This window comes from Propithecus coquereli, unplaced genomic scaffold (assembly GCF_000956105.1).
Source record: "Propithecus coquereli isolate 6110/MARCELLA unplaced genomic scaffold, Pcoq_1.0 Scaffold242, whole genome shotgun sequence".
In the NCBI taxonomy this organism is placed as follows: domain Eukaryota; kingdom Metazoa; phylum Chordata; class Mammalia; order Primates; family Indriidae; genus Propithecus; species Propithecus coquereli.
In genome coordinates this window covers 2299192-2321358 of record NW_012147975.1, presented here as the reverse complement: position 1 = coordinate 2321358, position 22167 = coordinate 2299192, and the positions used below count along the sequence as shown (strand labels likewise).

The window sequence follows — 22167 nt, the reverse complement described above, 5'->3', positions numbered from 1 at the left end:
GGTTTTCTTAATGTTTCTTTTGTTTGGGGTTTCTGTTGGTTTTGTGGTTATATAGTTTTTGTCAAATTTGGAAAATTTTTCGATTTGTTTAAATATTTTTTCTGTCTCTACCCTCCCACCCTTTCTCTTTCTAAAACTCCAGTGATGTGTTTGGTAGACTACCTGAAATTTCCTGCAGCTCTATAAGGCACTCTTCAATTTATAAATTACATCTTTTTCTTTTCTATGCTTTGTTTTAGATCACTTTTATTGTCATGTCCCCAAATTCACTGTTTTTTTTGTTTCCTTCTGCGGTGTCTAATCTGCTGTTAATCCCATGCAGTATATTAATAAATATTTGAGATATTTTTAATTTCTAGAAGTTTCATTTGAGCCTTTTATATATCTTCTATTTTTCTCATGTTCATATTTTCCTTTATGTCCTCAAGCATATTTATAAGAGTTATAATAGCTACTTTAAGGTTCTTTTCTACTAATTCCATTATCATTGTAATTTGGGGGTTTGTTTCTATTGATTGATTCCCACCCCCAGCTTATTGGTAATATTCTCCTGCTTTTTTGCATACCTGAGAATTTTTTTTTTTTTTAAGAGATAGGGTCTCACTCTGTCGCCCAGGTTGGAATGCAGTGGCCCGATCATATTACTGTAACCTTGAATTCCCGGTCTCAAGTGATCCTCCCACCTCAGCCTCCAGAGTAGCTAGGACTACAGGCACACACCACCACACCTGGATAATTAAAAGAAATTTTTTTTAGAGATGGGGTCTTGCTATGTTGCCCAGGCTCATCTTTAACTCCTAGCCTTAATGATCTTCCTGCCTCAGTCTCCCAAAGTGTTGGGATTACAGGCATGAGTCACTGTGCTTGGCCCATACTTCATAATTATTGATTGAATGCAGAGCTTTGTGACTTTTATGTTTCTGAGTGCTAGACTTCGTTATAATCCTTTAAAGAGTATTTGGTTTTAGTGTGGTACACTGTTAAGTAACTTGCAGATTAGTTTGCTTTACGCTTTGTTATGGCAGCTCCAGAGCAGTTTGACCCTTCTGGACTCTACTGTCTCTTCACATTGGCTGGTGGGAATACAAATTGTGAGTTCTGTGAATTATTCGGTCAATTGCTTTCTCATGTTTTTTTCTTGGACCTTGAGGAGTTTCATTTTGTACATGTGCAAATCACTATATAGGCAAAAAATTGAGGGGATTTCTCTGCAAATCTCGATGTTCTCTCTCTGTGTAGTTCCTACCTCTTCAGCAATTTGTCTCACTTTCTCAGACTTTGATCTCCGCCTCTACTCAGCGGGGTTGCCAATTTCTACTTTAGTTCCCTTTCCTTGTGCTATTGCCTAGAAACTGCCCCAAGGCAGTAAGCCAGGGGAATTATAGGGATCACCTTGTTTTCCCCCTTCTCTCAGGGGTCATAGTGCCATGTCGCCTGTTGTCCAATGTCTAAAACTGTGGTTTCATATATTTTATCCAGTTTTCTCGTTGTTGATGGCAGGAGGGCAATTCCTGTAGTAGTTAATCCTTCATGGGCAGGAGTAGAAGACTCTAACGTCTAACATTCATGGAGTACCTAGTGAGTGTCAGGTCCCATTATAATCACATAACATACAACATCTCATTAATAACCATAACATCACAAAGCAACAAATACTGACATCATTTTGTTTTTTTTTTAGAGACAGGGTCTCTCTCTGTCACCCAGGCTGTAGTGCAGTGGCCTCACCATAGCTCATTGCAACTTCAAACTCCTGGGCTCAAGCGATTCTCCTTCCTTGGCCTCCCAAAGTGCTAGGATTACAGGTGTGAGCCACTGCACCTGGCCTCTGATATCACTGTTTTATAGACAAGGAAACTGAGGCTGTGAAAGGTTAAGTAACTAGCCAAAGACACCACAGTTGGTATAATAGAATGTGGAAGTAGGTTTCAAATCTCAGTAGCTTAAACTCTAATCCACTATTATAATGGTTACACTGTATCTCTGAAGAAGAAAGAATGAGGAGGTCAAGGGGCAAGGAGGATTTCTGGCACGTAATACAATAAAGCAAGAACCAAAGGAAGCAAGGAATTTAATAGATATTTTTCTACAGAAAATAAACAAATGACCAATAAGCAAATGAAATGATACTCAACATCATTAGTCATCAGGGAAATGCAAATCAAAACCATAAAATGAGATACTACTTCACATCCACTATGATGGTTATAACAAAAATACAATAACAAGTGTTGGCAAGAAAGTGGAAAATTCCCTCATACATTGCTGCTGGGACTGTAAAATGGTGCAATTACTTCAAAATACAGGTTGGCAGGGTGTGGTGGCTCATGCCTGTAATCTTAGCACTCTGGGAGGCCGAGGCAGGAGGATCGCTTAAGCTCAGGAGTTTGAGACCAGCCTGAACAAGAATGACTCCCCGTTCTCTACTAAAAATAGTAAAAATTAGCCAGGTGTGGTGGTGCGTGTCTATAGTCCCAGCTACTTGGGAGGCTGAGGCAAGAGGATTGTTTGAGCCCAGGAGTTTGAGATTGCTGTAAACTAGGCTGATGCCATGGAACTGTAGCCCGGTGACAGAGTGAGACTCTGTCTCAAAAAAATAAAATAAAATAAAATAAAATAAAATACAGTTTGACAGTTCTAAAAGGTTAAACGTAGAACTGTCATATTACCTGGCAATCCCACTCCCAGGTATATACCCAAGAGAACTGCAAATATATGTCCATACAAAAACCTGTACACAAATGTTCACAGTGGCACTATTCATAATAGACTAAAGTGGAGACAACCCAAATGTCCGTCAACTGATCAATGGATAAACATTATCATATCCTTACAATAGAATATTATTTGGCAATATAAAGGAATAAATTATTGATATGTGCTATAACATGGATAATACTTTAAAACATTATGGTAAGTAAAAAAGACCAGTCACAGAAGGCCAAATATTATATGATTCCATTTATATGAAATGTTCAGGATAGGGAGATGTAGAGACAAAAAGCAGATTAGTGGTCACTAGGGGGAGGGAGGAATAGAGTGACTACTAATGGGTACAAGGCTATTTTGGTGGTGGGGGGTAATAAAATGGAATTAGACTGTGGTGCTGGTTGTACAACCTTGTGAATGAAAGCACTGAACTGTACACTTTAAAGGGTGAGTTTATGGCATGTGAATTATATCTCAATAAAGATGCTATTAAAATCAAAAACAAAAGAAGATTAAGAATAATCCTTCTTGGCTTGTTTTAGCCTTCTCAGGTTGAATATTGGCAACTTTAAGGTCTTACGATACAACAAAGACGAATGAAGCTAGGCAGCTAAAGAGGGGCACGAGCTCATTCTTGCCTCAATTTTCAAGTTCCGAAACTCCACTGACACACACCTACAGGCTACCTTAGAACTGCATGGGACGATATTTGCTTACCACTGCGTGGACGGCTTTTCCTGAGCCGGTAACAGTCAAGGCAGACCCCAAATCCACATTTGCGACAAACCCAGTGGATGTTGAAGAGAGTTGTTTCACATACATCACACATCTCCCGTACGCCACGCACAGCTCGCTTCCATGCCACTTTCTCTGGTGGAAAGAAGAGGAATACTGTTGGCATTGACCATCCTGACCAATAAATAGCAAAAGACCCCAGATCCACTGATCCCTACACTCAAGCCATTTTGCCCAGCAACACAATACAAAGATTCATCAAGTTGTGTTTCTATAATTGTAAGAGAAACAAAATACAAGGAATTTCTAGTATTTATGAACTGCACAACTTAATTATAATATGGTATTTCAAGGGCTTATTGTAATACCAGGATATAACCTAGTTTCAATAAGGAATTAATGCCATATGTTGTCACTTAAGTTACTGTAAAATTTCTAGTTGGGGGGAGCTTGAAGTAAGAGGATTCTTCTCTTGAATTTGAGAGCATAATTTTCCTGAGTCTGGAAATAGGGTACAATAACTCATAGATATGGAAATATTGTAAATGTCTGAATAATCTGGGTTCTAGGCATGAAACATGGCACCCAGTAGCACTTGTTCTATTGACAAACCATAGAGTATAGCCTCAACTACAGGTTGCTACAAAGAAGTCTTATTAGTCTTGACTCATCCACAGAAAATGCCACCTGCCACTCCCCCCAATCCTCCCTGTAAGCAAAAGAAAATGTGTCCAACTAGGAGGGCCTGGAGGACAAGCAATAGGGTGCCTTACGGTGTGGCTCCACCATCATCATGGCCTCCTTCTCAGACATTACAAGCTGGCAGAACTGGTCCCCAACATTGGCCAGGATGTACTTTGAGGTCTCTAGGTCTATCCCTTCTGCTAGGGAGGAAGAGGGAATCCACAGGTTCATGGCATCAGGGTCACTTTGCTGGGGGCTTAGAAATCCCTCCACACGGAGTACCCCCTTTCGAGTGAAGATCAACCTAAGACAGGATCAAATACATGGTAAATAGCAGTAGCAATGCAAACGAACACATTCCTAAAATCCTAGAACCTAAAGAGAAATCAAATAAGACTTAGCAGAAATCAGGCTAAGAACTTTCACCACAGTTAACCAACACAGTATGCAATTTCTGCTAATAGGAAAGCTTGTTAACGTAACACTTAGTAGGTCTAGATTCTTTAAAAAGTTGTCTTCAGAGTTGCTATCAGTTTTCCATCCACCTGTTCTACACCTGCACCCATGGCACTGAACATTACCAAGAAAAACACAGAGTCATCCTCATTTTAGCACTTTAGATTCATGTCCTCCTACCTGAGCTGAGCCCTTAAGGTTGCCTGACAGTCACAGCAGTTTCCTGACTCACTTTCTCTCCTAGATGCCTGTTTCATACCTTCTTTCTTTTCAAACTGCCAGTATTACTTCTGATGAGGACCCTGCTTTCTAGTCCACTGAGGAAACAGGAGCCAGAAGAGAACTTCTGTAAGCTCCCACTACCACACTTGCCTGCAACCAAGCCATTTGTACTCCGTTTGATCTCCTCCTACTCTTAACTGGGACTCAGCAAAGCCAATCTTTCCAGCTACAATTTTTTTTTTTTGGAGATAGGGTCTTGCTCTGTCTCCCTGCGTAGAGTGTGGTAGCATGATCATAGCTCACTGCAACCTCAAACTCCTGGGCTCAAGTGATCCTCCTGCCTCAGCCTCCCAAGTAGCTGGGACTATAAGCGCACATCACAGGGCCTGGCTAATTTTTCTATTTTTTGTAGAGATGGGTTCTTGCTCATATTCAGGCTGGTCTCTAACTCCTGATCTCAAACGATCCTCCCACCTTGGCCTCCCAGAGTGATAGGATTATAGGCATGAGCCACCACGCCCCGCCTTCCAGCTACATTCTGTCCCTTTTCCCCAACCCAAAGACATTCCTCCACTAATTCATTCTATCTTCCCTTATCTACATCACCTATTTTCATCTCTATTGAATCATTCTTGTCAGCATTTAAACTTGCTCCAATTTCTATCACAGAAGTGCTCTCAATCCCATACCCCCCTTCATTAATCTGCTTGTTAGAGCAAAGTTCCTTGAAAGAGTTGTCCACATTGTCACTAGTTCTTTTCCCTTCTATTTTCTCTTAATCCACTACAATCAGACATCCCCCTACTAATCTACCAAAACTATTTTGACAAGGTCATTCCACCTTGCTAAAGGTCACTTCTAGTCCTTATCTCACATGACCTATCAGCAATGTTTGATACAGTTCATTATTCCTTCCTGGAAATACTTTCTTTAGTTGTCTTCCAGGATACCTCACTGCCCGGTTTTCCTACTACTTCACTGGCTATTCTTTCTTGGTGTCTTACTAGTTCTTTCTTATCTTTACCACCTCTAAAAGCTGGAGAGTGCCAGAACTCAGTCCTTGAACTGCATTCTTCATCTATACTCTGACTTCTAAGGTGATGTGAATTTGACTCACAGGTTTAAATACCTATTGACATCCAAATTTGTATCTCCAGGTTTGACTTCTTCCCTTAACACTAAAGCTGTATTTCCAGCTGTCTTCTCAAAATCTCCATTTAGTAATCTAACAGGCATCTCAAATGTAACATGCCCAAATCAAAACTCCCTATTTTCCTCCCCAAACCTGGTTATCCCTGCAAAATCTCTTTATCAGCAAATGGCAATCCCATTCTTTTAATTCTTAGGCTAAAATATGTAGAATCATCCATAACTCCTTCCTTTCTTTCATACTCTGTATCTAACACATCAGAAAATGATATGTGCTCTACCTTCAACCACTTTTCATCATCTCCATTGCTACCTCCCTGGTCTAAGCACCCATCATTTCCCACCTGGGTAATTCCAACAGCCTCCTAACTTCTCTGTTTCTGCCCTTGCCTCTGAGATATAACTTATTCTCAAGAAGGTAGTAAGTTGGTCTTTTAAAACATTACTCTGTGTCACTCATCAGCTCAAGATCTCCAATGATTTCTTATTCAGAGTAAAAGCCAAGGCACTTGGAATAGACCTTTAAAATCTGGACCCATCATAAATTCTTTCACTTCAACTCCCATCCCCTTGCTTACTCTAGTTTAGCCATCCTAGGTCTATGAACACATGTAGAATATTCCAGCTTCAGGACAGTTGCATTTGTCTGGAATACTTGTCTCCCAGATAACTGTGTAGATTACTCCTTCACCTACTGCAGATCGTTCCTTAAATCTCATTTTCTCAGATCATCCTATTTAAAATGGTAGCCTCTCTAGCCTCCTGACACTTTAGTCCTCTTTCCTTTATTTTTCTCATATTTATTATCAGCTGAAATACCATTTATTTAAGGTTTTTTTTTTGGTAGTTATTATTTACTGTTTGCATCCCCAAACCTTCTGAGGGCGGGAATTTGATGTTTTGTTCATTGCTGAATCCTCAATGCCCCAAAACAACAGCTGGCACACATTCAGTGCCTGATAAACGATTGCTGAGTAAGTGAATCCACACCAAATTGATAAACCATGTGGATTTATTTTAAAAATTAAAGATTCTTAAAAGAGCATTGAGAAGAAACTCCTAAGTTTATCAAGCACAGGAAAAGTGACTACATGCCTGTTGTTTGGTAAAAGTAGGGGCTACGTCCAGGATTTATCTGTTACCTCTATTTCAAAGATGCTTCAGGCCAGGCGCAGTGGCTCACGCCTGTAATCCTAGCACTCTGGGAGGCCGAGGCGAGCGGATTGTTTGAGCTCAGGAGTTCGAGACCAGCCTGAGCAAGAGCGAGACCCCGTCTCTACTAAAATAGAAAGAAATTAATTGGACAACTAAAAATATATAGAAAAAATTAGCCGGGCATGGTGGCGCATGCCTGTAGTCCCAGCTACTCGGGAGGCTGAGACAGAAGGATTGCTTGAGCCCAGGAGTTTGAGGTTGCTGTGAGCTAGGACGCCACGGCACTCTAGCCCGGGCAAAACAGTGAGACTCTGTCTCAAAAAAAAAAAAAAAAAAAAAAAAAAGATGCTCCTGTCTCCTATTCTTACTTCTCCTTTTCTCTAACATGACTCAAGTTATTCTAGTACTGAAGAGGAGTAAGTGGTCAGGCAGATCCGTAATATAAAGGGGAGTCCTTTTGCTTATACCACTGGTTTCAAATAGAACCAACCTTAGTAAGGAATAACCCAGGAAATGCTAAGACTGCTCAACTTCAATTCACCAAAGACAAAGCCACGTGTCATTTTACAATCCGAATAACTAAGTGACTACTATTACAGAGCTTTGGCACAGACTCTGAGATTTAAAGGGGGTGAGGAAAGCAAGGCAAGAGATGAGGCATGTTTACAGATTCAGAGAAAGAGTGGAAGTTCTGTGTCACTGAGGAAAACTGGCAAAGGAGGAAGAGAGTTTGGGTACCTCCGAAAATGAAAGAAGCGGCAGGCTACAGTTGAATCATCTTGCTCCTGTTCCTTAAACTTCCGATACCGCTCCAGGCGGCACTCACGACATTTGTGCAGGTGAGGTGCCACATTGATGCACGACCCATCCTGCAGGAAGGGCTCTCCCGACTGCTTCAGCTTCTTCACTTTGCTGACATCTTTCAGCACTGATTGGCCAACTGTGGCGAAGGAGGGAGGAGAAAAGGCTGTCATGAGATGCATAATTAGGGCCGATAACATGATCCTCTTGGGGGCAGGCATTCGTCCTGACCTGGGCTAGTCCTCCTTAGACTGCTTGGGTGTGTGCCCATTATGTCCATCCTTCACAGAAAGGGAAAGCAGGGAGCAAAGAGGCTTCATTAGGGAGCTAAGAACCATGGCGAACTTATGGCAAGTGCCCTAGTATAGCAAAACAATTCTGAGTATGGCTTTGAAAAACCCAAGGCAGCAGAACGTAGCCATCACCTGCCTCTAGTCCCTCAGGATATGGCTATTCTGTTAATCAGGACCACCTGAGCTCCCACCAGATACCAATTCGTAATGAAAACAGCTACTTTTACCACCAGACTTTCTCTTACATACTTCGGGGCCATAACCTCACACCACAGAAGTTAATGGAAGCAAACAGAGGGGTAATTCTCTTAGCTCCATCAAGTCTACAAAGGGCTGCTGCGGAGGAATGGAGAACAGTTCTCAGTAACTCCCCTGAAGTAAATTAAAGAGGATGGGCCAAAGTGAAGTAGAAAGGGATGACACAAACACAAAGAAATAGTTCCTGACCAAAAATAACAGACTGCCAAGGATGATCAAGAGTCCTCCTTTGTGGGATTATCATTATATGGGACAGATACCCCTCTTACAGTGCTGGTTTAGATGCAATTCTGCCCTGAACCAGGTTTGATGAGGGGCTTCTGCCAGGTCCTTTTGGCTTCGTAATTCTATGAGATTATAGAACTTTCCATCAAAGTTAGGGCCTATGCTGCACAAGAGCACAACAGGCATTCGAGCCTATTGCCAGAGCAAAGCTCAAGTATAGCCCCAGCAGGATCACCTTTCAGAGGGGCGGTCCGAGGTCGGCCCTTGGGGGCCTGCTTCCCTTTGCCTTTGCCCAGCAACAGCTCAGCACTGCGCTCCCCATTGGGGCCCAGCTTCCCCATCAGGTGCTCCGGAATCCCCTTCAGGCCAGTCTTAGCCTGCAGCTGCTCCTCAGAGTCGCTCATATCTGACAGGTCACTGTTGGTGCTGGAGTCTGAGTCCTGTCTGCAAGCCAAGCTTCGCTCATCCAGTGAGAACCTTTTCACAGCTTCAAAAGGAGCTTTGTTCTCCTGTGAAAATTCTGCCGGGGAGGACAGAAAGCTGCCTGAGTGCCTGCCAAAGACGTTACTAAAGGTTTTGAGGAGGGGATTGTCCTGTTGCCCAGGCCCCACAGTTGGCCTCTCCTCTGTGGGGCTGGAGGAGAGAGTAGGCATCTCAATGGGCTGAGTGAGGCTGCTGGTGGGTGAGCTGGAGCGGCCATTCCCCATGGCAGAGAGGCTTGGGCACCCAGTGGTAAGAGCTGAGCCCAGAACACCAGACACCAGCTTGGAGGGGTCAGTTGTAATGAAGAGGGTTTTCTTCTTCACCACAGATGCTGAATCTGCAGAGGAGTGAGACTCGGGCCAGCTAGGTGCTGCCTTCGAGGTGACAGTGGTAGCAGAGGAAGAGCTACCTGATGCCTGAGATGCAAAGCTGCTGAAAGGGCTATGTTCAACTTTCTCCACGAATGCCAGGAAAGGGTTAGAAGGCTCTTCTCGGGATAGTTTGGGGGGCTGTAAAAATAGATTTTCATGACTTTCTGGGGTGCGGGTATTTAGGAGGCTCCGTGGGAAGGCTGGAGTGAGAGTGGGCATGGACTCTGCAGGCACTTTCCGGTCCACAGAGCTGCCAGCCTTAGAGCCTGGCTTAGTGTCTGTTCCAAGAGTAGATCTGCCTTTACACAGGCCTGAGCTCAGGCTCTCAAGGCTTTGTTTGAATGAGTCCCGACTAGAGGAATCATCAGCCAAACTCTCTGAAACGGTAGTGAAGTAGTTACTGGTGGGTAAAGTTTGGGACATGCATTGAAAAAACAAGTTTTTGGAGAGATCAGAGTCTTTCTGAGACTCTGGTGCAGAGCTACAGCCAAAAGAGAAGCCCAAAGGTTTGTTCTCTGTGGCTAGAACCCCATTGGACTGGCTCCTTCCACTTCCAAAAGTCAAAGGTTGCAATGAACTTGGGAGAGGTGCTCCAAATCCCGAAGAGGCCAGAATAGAATTTCTTGAATTCTGAAAGGAAGATAGCCTAAGTTAGTGATGTAGGCTTCTCATGACAATCTAAAGATCTCTTTCTTGGACCTACCTATCACTAGATCAACATTTACTGTGGGTCAATCAACTTTTCTCGCTTATAATTCCATTGATCCGCTCTTATAACTGGATTTCACCAGCAGTGGAGAAGAAACCTGCCACAGACCATATCAAGGGCATCTTTAGCAAGGTGAGCCAGACATAGCAGAATGTCATTCATCCTGCCACTCCCTTGGTTGTTACCCAATTGGTTGTCACAGTGTTAGGGAGGCCGTGTAAGCTTCTCAGTAACTATGTGAAGTGGACAGAGACTTCACTAGGGAATGGGGGAAAAGGGTTCCTGAATAGACATCAGCTTTTACTTTGAAATATACCTAGTGACTCCTATAATAGTAATAGATTTCAATGACCTTAGTAGCTATTGTTAAAGTTTTGATTTACTTAAGCCATTGCAAATTGCCCATCTTACAAAAAGTGACTTCCCTCCCTGATAAGCCCATTGTACATTAAAGAAAAGTATTCTCTTTATTAATCTGAAACTCCATGAGAAGGACCCTTTTGGAATTTAGCCATCTATTAATATTTATGGCAAGTCAACCTAAAGGCTGACTATACATAAGACCTAAAGATGCTAAATTAAAGAGAGCAAACTATTTAGAGACCTTTTATTGTAATTAGGATTTAACAAGGCTCCAAAGAGGAAATAAAGTATATACTGGAGAATATCCACCAAACAAAAACTCAGCATAACAAACTGAAGAATGAAATGATAAAACACTCTCCTTTCCTTCTTTTACCTTGAAAATGTTCATTTCTGCATGTGAATGTGTGTATAAAGAAGGATGGGGTCATTTTCCTATATATTTGCACCCATGTGCATACACAGAGACACTATGAGCCCTTACTTAATATTTGTTAATTTAATAAAATCCAGATCCTAACATTTGACTTGCAAATCACATACTAAAAGAATCAATTTTCAAGTAACAGAGGATGATATCCCTCAACATTCACTTTAAAACATGAGAAATACTGGTGCTGTTACTTCCATTGTCAAAAAAATAAATAAATAAAACATGAGAAATAAACATTATTCCATGACTATTTAATGGATATAGGGTTTCCTTTTGGGAGGATGAAATTTCTCGAACTAAATAGTGGTCATGGTGTGAATGTACTAAATGCTACAGATTTGTACATTTTAAAATGGTTAAAATGATACATTTTATGTTACGTGTATTTTACCATAATTAAAAAAAAAAAAACTATTCCCGATAAACAAAAGGGCCATTCTTCCAACATTCAGGCTTTCCTCGAGGGCAGCATAGAGGCATCAGAATAAGACAGGCCACCTATGGCTTGCCTCTAATTAACATCTGCTACTGAGACTAGTTTGGGGCATTTTAGAGTTAAAATATTAGAGTTCACTTTCTTTTTCTTCTTCCCACTAACCAACAAGCATTGTCTTAAATCCCCTTCCCACAATAGAGAAGAAGAGAATAGACACAGCCCTGAGGTTTTGCTGTTGTTTTACTAGCAGGATTTGGCCAGAAGCCTTGACATCTGCATGACTGCAAGGAACCAGCATGGGTAGCTCATGTTTCACTCCTAAAGTTTCCCCTTAAAAATAAATACACACTTAATGATTGGGCAGATATTTAAAGAAAAATAAAAGAAACAAAATTTAAAAAAATATACGTGTGAATGAAAAATAATTTGAATGGTCTTTCATTTTCCTTCAAATAATTAAATTCCAGATCTTCTTCTTATAAGAAAGTGATGACAAACTGATTTCAACCCAGTTTTTAGGGTAAGAAGTTTCCTGTTGGTTGTGCCCCTATTTTAGATTAGGCAGCATTCATTTGAAAGCATTCATTTCTGTACTTTTAAATCACATGCTAGGAGAAGACCCAGGCTGAAACATTAGCAAAATGACTGATACAGTCACAGAAATTTCTTCAATCTGTTTGAAAGAAAATACCCTTTAATTCCAAATTTCACTTATTCAGCTTTACTACTCCAAGAATAGCAACATTTGGTGGATCTCTTAATAGCATGTAACATTTGGTCTATTTTGTAAGCCCCATTTACGTTCACAGGGTCTTTGACATGGAGTTGATAACTCATGTACTACGATGACTTACACTGGAAATCCACATAAGATTGTCACCTGGTTTTCTTGGGAATGTCGGTCAACTAACAGAGGACAATCCATGAACAATGTAAAATTTGCATTTACAGGCCTTCTTTGATATGTGGACATTTTATCTTTCTTCCCATCCCTGCACACTAGGGATTAACGATTTGCATTTGCTGGGGGAGGGGAAGAAGTCCGATGAAATGTATATGCCATATTTTATGTGGCATCGTTATACCTGAAATGATTATATTTTAAGATGTGAGCCCCTTCAAATACTCAATTCCTTATACATAATACACAGTGCTTAGCACACAGTAGTTTCCTATATATAATTCTGAAAAGTCATTAAGCTTTTCATCTTTGTATTTGATATTCTAGCTTGAATTAACAGCCCACTTGAAAAAAATATACGACTAGCACCATATATCATACTTTGGTGACCAAAATTAGTCAAAAAGACTATATAACTGATTTTGATACTGCTTCAAATTTGGATTGAGGAGTCAACTTTACATTAACTTTCATTTAACAAAAGTTCTCTTTTAGCAACAATATATGCATATCATATAAAGAACATGGTAAATTGGATACTACTGTGATTAAATCCATCAAATTTTCCAGATAAGGTCAAAAGATGAACTTGGGGACAAAAAAAACTTTTATGTTTTATGGCCCTATCAAATGATGGAAAGTAACCCAGCCTCAAGGAAAAATATCAAAGAAATGATGAACTGAAAACAGGGTAATGGTAGCTTGCATACATAGCCTTAATTATAGTTTTCACTATTAACAACACTGTGATTCATTAACCTTGCCTCTCATAGGCCTGGTGAAGGCTCAACCACTCCATGAACTAAATAGATAATTGAATCTAAAAAATTCCCCACCAGATCTATTTTAATATCTCATTAAATTGGGTTGTATAATCAGTTTTTGATTAGCCCAATTGTTCAGGTGACTTTTAAGAGCAGATAAAGTTATTAAAATATACATATTTGCCCAATGAGCACTAAAGGCCTATCCACAGAGTACAATTTAAGCACATCTCAGAAATATTCCTTCCCTGGGGCATTTGAGATGCTTTTCAATGTGTTAACAGTGAAGGAGGGTGAAAGAGTGAACCCAAATCTTGCAAATCTGCCCCTCAAGCAACTCACCTCTCCTGAGGCCTGCGACCAGTTGCCTTTCTGTTTCTCCGGCCCAGTCCCTGCTGCAAGACCAGTGTCTGAGATCCTCACCGTGGTTGGGGTGGAGCCGGTGGTAGTGACCACAGCTGCTGAAGCCACCATGCCCTGGCCAACTTGTTCCAGTGTTTTTCCTGCCTCTTTATTTTCGGCTCCACCCACCTCTGGGGCCAAGGGTGTCTGACCTGTGGCTGCAGAATACGGAGTGAAAGGTACAGGTGTGTCCCCACCTACAGGCTCATCCTGCACCACCAGAGTCCTGCCGTTTTCTTTGGTGTAAGTGGCAAAGCGAATGTTGCGGTTAATCTGGGGGACAAATGTAGACGGTGGCTGCTTGGCTCTCTGATCCAGACCTGGCTCTCCACTGGCATTCCCTCCTTTCCAGGGCCCTCGGCTTGCCTCACCTCCATCGCTCCCATTACTGTCTACTTCACCCCTGTCTCCTTTTAATTTCTTTGATGCAGGGTCACACCCAGAGTCCGAAGCACTTTTTCTCCTCCGGCCATCTTTCCCCTCTATGCTCTCTCTCTTCTTCTTTCCTTTGGAAGACTTTACTGCTTTTAACGTACCCCCCTACAAAACAAAATTCAAAAAAGATTTATTACAAGGACCTTTCATCCTGCGAAAACCATAAACCATTAGCTCTTTCCCATCTCTAGAAGCAAACAAAGCAGGCACAGATTGCCAAATTCCAATGTCAACTCTAAGTCATCCCCTTTGTCAAAAAGCTCCAATCTTTATATACACACATTTAAGACAACAGTCACTGGAGGTCAACTCACTTGGCAAACCTTCTCTTAAATAAAACACAATAATTCCTCAAATGGATTTTTTTGAGGGTATGAACAATTTGTGAAATTTCTTTTATAAAATAGACTGCTACAGCTAGGCTGGGAGCTCATTTGCCCGTTGATGAAATAACTCGCTTTATTACATATTTATCTCCGTGTTTCACAGAACCTTGCATTTCAAGTATTGAAATATAAATTCTCTTCTATCCAGAAGTCACTAAAACCAACATTTGTGAGTCTGTGGCCAAAGGAAAAGTGAACTTGACAGAGATGGGCTTGGATTGCTCACATAGACACTATAAAAATAATCTTCAGACCTTATTTCAAAGCATGAGACAGAGAAAAGGAAAAAAAGCAGGCTGCCACAGGCCGAAGAGCCAAATCTCTTATTTCTTCTAGTAATTTCAGACTATCTCAGGAAACCTTGCTTGTGCCTTATTTGAGAGGCCACACAGATGTTGCAGGATGAAAAGGGGCAATTCATATCCCTGACTGAACGCCTCCCCTGGGAAGAATGAAGGGAGCGGGGCATGGGACACAGCTAACACTCTCTCAATCTCTGGGCAGCAAAGACACAGCTACAACTGGAACATTTTCTAGATCGGTATTCCACTAAGAAACAGGTGTTCGTTTTAGCTTTATTCGGATAACTTTCAGATAGCTTTATTCAGAAATGTGTGTTGGGGTGGTAACAAGTGATGCAATTATTTAACCATTAATATTTACCAATTTAATTAATCTACTCCTACTGCCCTTGAAAATTTATAGATTCTTTACAGATCTACGTATTTATTGTAATCATTATTATAGCTGTTAAAATGGAAACTTTTTCAAATTTTATATTTCTTCTCGTCAGTTCGAGCTTCTGTATTTTTTCTTTTGCTGCCTTCGTTTCCATCCTTTCTCCTTTAATTTCACTCTACAACTCTCAAATAAAGCTCAAGATTTACTTGCATTTTTCCCATACTTCTGGTAATATTATCTCAAATTTTTCATTCAAGAACCGTTTCTGATTGCTAAGTATTATTTTCTTTTGACCCTCTTTTAAAACTCTTTTATCCTTTCTTCAGTCTCTATCAACACCCAGTTTTCAGTGTTGTGAACTATGGAAGTATAATCAACGAAACCTGTCCTTTCTCTCTTGCTCATTCACTTATGTTCACACTTAAAGGAGACGAGGCGGTTGTGGACCTCTAAAAATGGTTACTAAAACCTTGGCAGAACTGTCAAAAATAATTGTATTTTGCTAGCCAAGGAGACAGTCACAAAATGGCAATGCCAGAAAGGGAAGCACCAACTTCTATTGCTAAAGACCACAGATCCCACCTCTAACTCATCCAGCTAACTTGAAGAGACTGGCTCACAGCAACCTCCTACCATTCCCTAAACAACTTATATGTATGTCCTACTTACAGTGAGCTACTCACATGTGAGTAAACAGCCTAGGACAGTGAGACCAGTGCTCCCCAGTTATATCTGTCCAGCTGAACAGTACCTGCCATACAATAGTGTTTAATGAAGGAATAAAATAAGGAAAGGTATAAAAAAGGGGGCCCAATACACCACCAAAGTAACAAGCTGTTTTCAGCCATGCAAACATAGTCAAAAGACTTAAAATTCGTGGTAACATAATATATAGTAAAGAGCTATTAAATTTAACCCTGATTTTTCTTCTTCTTCTTCTTCTTTTTTTTTTTTTAAGACAGAGTCTTGCTCTCTTGCCCCAGGAAGAGTGCAGTGGCTTCATCATAACTCACTGCAACCTCAAACTCTTAGGCTCAGGTGATCCTCCTGCCTCAGCCTTCCAAGTAGCTGACACAAAAGGCATGCAGCATGACACCTGGCTAATTTTTCTAATTTTAGTAGAGATGGGGTCTCGATACGTTGCTCAGTCTAGTCTCAAACTGCTGAGCTCAAGCAATCCCCCTGCCTTGGCTTCCCAGAATAGTAGAATTACAGGCGTGAGCCACCGCACCCCACCTTATATTTAACCCTGATTCTTCTTTTCCTACTCTGGTCTTTATCAAGAATGACTAGATAAAGATGATGAGGAAGTACTGTATACTAAGCAGGAGTGGCCAAGACAGCATTATTATAGAGTTGCTAAGATACCGTGAGGAATATGTGGACAGTTGGCCAACTGAAGGAAATTCATGGAATTCCTTGATTGGTTCAGGCAGAGATTTATAATGTATCTTTCTCTGGGCTATAATAATTCTGAATGAACTAAGAGTTGGCCTGGTTCATAACAATTATGGAGTAATCCACTGTGTGCTGAGCACTGAAATGGGCATCTGTTTGATTTGATTCTATTTGAAAATGTAGAATTTCATACTCCCTTGGAGCTCACTGCCACCTAATGGGAAAAAGAGGATGTAGCTTCTCCATTTCTCTCAGGGCAGGTATATTTCAAAAATATAATATGAACTTTAATAAGTGGTCTTAATATTAATTGTATTTACTAATACTGCTAGTAAATAAATATAAATATTTCTACCACACTTTTTTCCCCACAATATTTTGTTACTGGGTAGGTCATGAATATTACTACTATTTACTGTACTTTTTTTTTTTTTTAAGAGATGGGGATCTCACTCTGTTGCTCAGGCTAGAGTGCAGTGGCACAATCATAGCTCAACTGTAACTTCAAATTCCTGGGCTCAAGCAATCCTCCTGCCTCAGCCTCCAGAGTAGCTAGAACTACAGGCATGCACCACCACACCCAGCTAATTTTTTCAATTTTTCTTAGAGATGGGGTCTCGCTTTGTTGCCCAGGCTGGTCTAAGACTCCTGGCCTGAAGTGATCTTCTTGCCTCAGACTCCCCAGTCGCTGGGATTACAGGCCTCTGCACTTACTGCACTTTTAACTGTCTACTATATCTTTCAAATGTACCAGCCCTGAGAGAATATAAGAAGAAACAGTTAGGCCTTGGATTCTAAAACAACTAGAGAACATAGCCATGATTAAAAAAAGGGTTTGCTCAAACTAGGTCTCTTTCTTGAGACTATCCACCCTCAATTAGACAGACTGTGAAGAGAGCAAAAAATGTACAGTGGCCAGAGCTGAACAACTCAAAGGGCATCCACAGAAAACAAACACATAAAGAATCTACATAACAAGATAATGCAAGCTCATGAGTCTGCTCAGAGACTCTGTCCATTACGGTACCTCGCTCTGAGGCGTTGCGTTATCCATCAGCATCACATGGATTAGTCTGGGATCTACCGACTTGATCTCACCACTCTACAGCAGGAGCAGGATAGCAGAAAATATGAAAAAACGGGGAAAAAGATATTTAATGCCTTGCCCATCAAAACATAATTATGTTATTCCCAATCTATATAATCATCTCTTTATTATTTTCTACTCATCTAGTACAATGAAAGCTCCAGGAAAGCAGGGATCTCTACTGTCTCATTAACTGCTATAATAATAACATCTCAAACAAGGTCTAGAAAATGGTAAGCCTTCAAATATTTGTTAAGTGAATGAATGAAAGAAATGAGTTCAATGCCCAAGTGTATCTTTTAGAAATGTTAATTTCAAATTCTGTATCTCTCCTTTTTTTCTTCAGTTTTAAAATTAAAAAAAAAAATTTTTTTAGAGATATAGTCTCATTGTCACCCAGGCTAGAGTGCAGTGGCACAATTACAGCTTACTGCAACCTCAAACTCCTGGGCTTAAGTGATCCTCCTGCCTCAGACTCCTGAGTAGCTAGGACTATAGGTGTGCGCCACACCCAGCTAATTTTTCCTTTTTTGTAGATAAGTGAGTCTCGAACTCCTGGCCTCAAGCAATCCTCTCACCTCAGCCTCCCAGGTATGAGGCCATCGTGCCTGGCCCAAATTTCCTATCTCTAAAACCTTCCTATTCTGTATATTATGAAACCATAATTCATCAGAACCAACAATCATCAAAAGAATCACTCTACAATTAAAGAATAAAAATTGCAGGGTTGGGGGAGAAGGGTAATTTGATAGAGTGTGTCAAATTTATTGTGCTTTTTTTTTTGAGATGAGGTCTTGTTCTGTCTGCCCAGGCTACAGTACAGTGTCCTCATCATATAGCTCTTTGCAACGTCAAACTCTGGGGCTCAAGCAATCCTCCTCCCTCAGCCTCCCAACTAGCTGGGACTACAGGTGCACACCACCAGTCTCAGCTTATTTTTCTATTTTTGGTAGAGATGGGTCTCGCCATGTTGCTCAGGCTGGTCTTGAATTCCTGGCCTCAAGCGATCCTCCCACCTCGGCCTCTTAAAGTGCTAGGATCACAGGCGTGAGCCACCATGCCCGACTTGGGCATATCCTTTGACCTAGCAATTACACATACAGAAATTTATTCCAATAAATTAAAAGGATGTTCAAGGATGTTCACTGTGGCATTAATTGTATTACTGACAGTGATTTAAATGTCCATCAGTTTTAGATTACATTAGTTATGATACATCCATTTAGTGGAATAGTACGCATCTATTTTAAAAGGATCAGGTGGATCTTTATATTTACATATAAAGCTGTTCGTTATAAACAATTAAGAAAGGTAAATTATATAACTATGTATTACATGGTCCAATCTGTTACTAAAGTTTGATTTACATGATTATGTATAAGTACATGATATATAAATATTCTTATACATATATACACACTCAAAATATTTGGAAGAATATGGAATACACACCAAACAATTAATATTAATGATGGTTACCACTGGAGGGAGTGACATTTGCCTAGGGGAAGGGGCAGCTTTCAATATCTACTTTATATATATGTATACTGTTTGAAAATTTTAAATGAATATTAATTCTTAAAAAATTTAATAAAGACAAAATAAAAGCACTTATATATCACTGCTAAGGGCAAGTCTAAAACCGATTCAAAGATGTCATAAATACATATTAGTTTGCCTCAAAACATTTATCTACTGTTTTTCCTAAGCAATTCTCCAGGTACCTCTAGATGCTATGTTCCTTCTGTTTATTTCATTTAAAACATTTTTTTCAGCATCTAAAGTATAAAGTGGCAGAAGTACTACAGAAGCAAATGCTAATTGACTAGTCTTTTAACTACTAACCTTTATAGATATGATAAAGTAATAACACCACTTCACATTTGCATATTGTTTTACAGATTTCAAAGCACTTTCAAATACATTATCTCAGTACCCAAAACAGTGCTGTGAGATTAGCGGGGGTTTACATAATTACCTCTAATTTACAGATGAGAACAGTGAGGTCAAGAAAGTTGAACAGCCTTTCTCAGGCTCATGCAATCATTTTTAGCGATAGAGGAAGGATGGATCCCATCTTCTTACACATAATAAAGGGCTCACTTTGTCTACATGATCCTCTGTAAGGGGACAGATGGACGTAGAAAGAATAACCCAGAGCCTTACCTCAGTTACAGACACCTCCATAAGACGGGTGATAGAGTCTTGATGGCTTACAACACCATAGAGCCATCCCTCTTCCCCCTCTGGCTGGTATACTTTGACCCTGTGACCTTGAACACTGTAAGGACCTGAAGAAGAGACATCAGTCAGTACTGAATATTTCTGGCTAATCTATATTCATAATTGTTTCTAAAAGCAGAAGGAAAATTATATAATGTAAATATCTGGCACTTTAGTCCCCTTGTATAGAATTCAATACGTGAACAATTCCAGATTTACCATATTTAGCAATTTAAAAATAAAATATAAATGGTTTTTCCCAGTGATCTTTGTAAGTTCTTCATTTATTTGGAGATTCCTTAGAATTTCCCAGTCCCTCAAGTCCACCTTTTCTCAATCTTCTAATTCTGAAACTAATATAGGAAAGGAGAGGAAACCTACATATCAAAAACTATAGGTAGTATATAAATATAGTCAGATCCCAGACATATACACGAAAAAAGTGGAAGGTCACTAAGTTTAATGTGCTATTATGTTAAATGACCATGGGCATGATATGTGACCATTTGCATTCTGCTATCTGACTTTCAATAACAGTGGGTAGAGTTCAATTTATGAGGTTCCAGCCTCTGCACTAATAATAGCCTGAACAAATATAGCACCTGTCTTCCTAGGAACACAGAGTTTCAAAGATATTACTTTATCAGCAGGTAATGCTATACTGCAATTTCAGCTGGCCTTTCAAGGACAGTTTCTCTCTCACACATTGTTGTACATTTAAGACTATATAACTAAATCATTACCAATTTTGGATTATTCTCTCTCAGAGCTATAATTAAGCTTAATTTTTCTATACACACTCATATACATTCCTATTTCTCCTTCTGTCCATTCAATTTTCTTCTCTGCTAGCAATTTTTCTTTATATCCTTTCTCTGCCGTATCATTCCCTCATTATTAAACATCACTTATTCTGATACCCTCTTTTCCCAACAGGTCAGTTTTCCTACCTTTGGATTTATTTTGACAAAAGAGAACCAAGGACACTATTTCACTAAAAATAATGATTATTGTGAGGCCCAGAAAGAAGGGGAATAGATGAATGACATGAAGGGAAGGATAAATGAAGCAGTCATCTACCCTTTGGGTAGAATCCTGGGCAAAACCTGTATCTGAACTTGAAAGCTAATAATTTTTTTTTTCATTCTTAAAATAACATGTTGTTAATGTGAATGAATCTGTGAACTTGTTTTATGAACATAACTTTCATTTTGAGTTGTAATTTGTTGGCATTAAGTCTTTAGTTCTTGAGAGACTTGCAGATAGTAAGTTCAACAAAAGCAAAGATTTTCTAGTTCATTGCTATAACCCTAGTGCCTTAACATTATTTCTAGTACATGGTAAGTTCTTAATAAATATTTAAGAAATGTAAAAACAACTCACAATAAAACTATGTATTATGAAATGGAGAATGAAGAGGAACAATGGTCTGAGTGAGATCTTATTTTTCCAGTCTATTCTAGAGATCCAGCTAACTGAAGACAATCTTCACTCTACCCACAAAAAGACGATAAGTACAAATGTTTAAAGTTGCATGGTGTCCCATTCTATCACTCGACACTGATCATTCACCTTATTCAAAGTTCAGAGACAGAAGACTACCTGTTCTTACCTCGGCTAAATATCTCTTGTAGCTTTTGGTCACTGATCAAAGCATTAACTGTTTCTCTCAGTGCAGTGTGTTCCAAAAGAATCTGGTTTTGGCTATCTGTTCCCATCTGGTAGAGATAAAAGAAAACAACTGAATATTAAAATGAATAGCAATAATATCTAATCATATTAGAAAAATCATACCCCAAGGAGCTCTATATCAAGATTTGCCAAAGAATATCTACTGAACTCTAGTCTCATGAGATGCTCTGCAAAAATTAAGGACGCTAGGATCAAGTAGGTTTAGGAAATGGAAATATTATATACTACAGCTTTCTACATACAGTGTGGCATATTAAAGGTTCTGAGAAGTCATATAGGAAAGAAACCTGTTTAGCCCAGTGTTTCTCATATTTATTTGACTATAAAACATTGTATTCCATGTAAATCTTTTTGCTTATTTTGGTATTTATTCAACATTTACTAAGTGCCATCTCGTATGAGCACTAGGATTATAAAGGTGAATAAAGCAAGGTTGCTGAGAGGGAGTAAGGCCTAAAGATGGAAGAAGACAAAGAAATCATTATTATTATTATTTATTTATTTATTTTTGAGATAGGTTCTTGCTCTGTACCCTGGGCTAGAGAGCAATGTTGTCATCATAGCTCACTGTAACCTCATACTCCTGGAGTTCAAACTATCTTCCTGCCTCAGCCTCCCAAGTAGCTGGGATCATAGGCACACACAATGGCACCCGGTTAATTTTTCTATTTTTTGTAGAGACAAGGTCTCACCATGTTACCCAGGCTGGTCTTGAA

At 39.9% G+C, this 22167-nt stretch overlaps 1 protein-coding gene across 1 annotated transcript in view; it reads right to left on the bottom strand.

Annotated features, from left to right (window-relative positions):
- Positions 1 to 22167, bottom strand: part of KDM3B (lysine (K)-specific demethylase 3B) — a 49162-nt gene that overhangs the window by 21855 nt on the left and 5140 nt on the right. Inside the window, exons 2-9 of the mRNA XM_012646406.1 lie at positions 21372 to 21477; positions 19703 to 19827; positions 17477 to 17551; positions 13490 to 14089; positions 8923 to 10171; positions 7849 to 8050; positions 4218 to 4432; positions 3427 to 3579 (exon numbers count right to left, since the gene is read on the bottom strand). Of these exons, the coding sequence (XP_012501860.1) occupies positions 3427 to 3579; positions 4218 to 4432; positions 7849 to 8050; positions 8923 to 10171; positions 13490 to 14089; positions 17477 to 17551; positions 19703 to 19827; positions 21372 to 21477 (2725 nt within the window). The remainder of the gene's footprint in view (positions 1 to 3426; positions 3580 to 4217; positions 4433 to 7848; positions 8051 to 8922; positions 10172 to 13489; positions 14090 to 17476; positions 17552 to 19702; positions 19828 to 21371; positions 21478 to 22167) is intronic.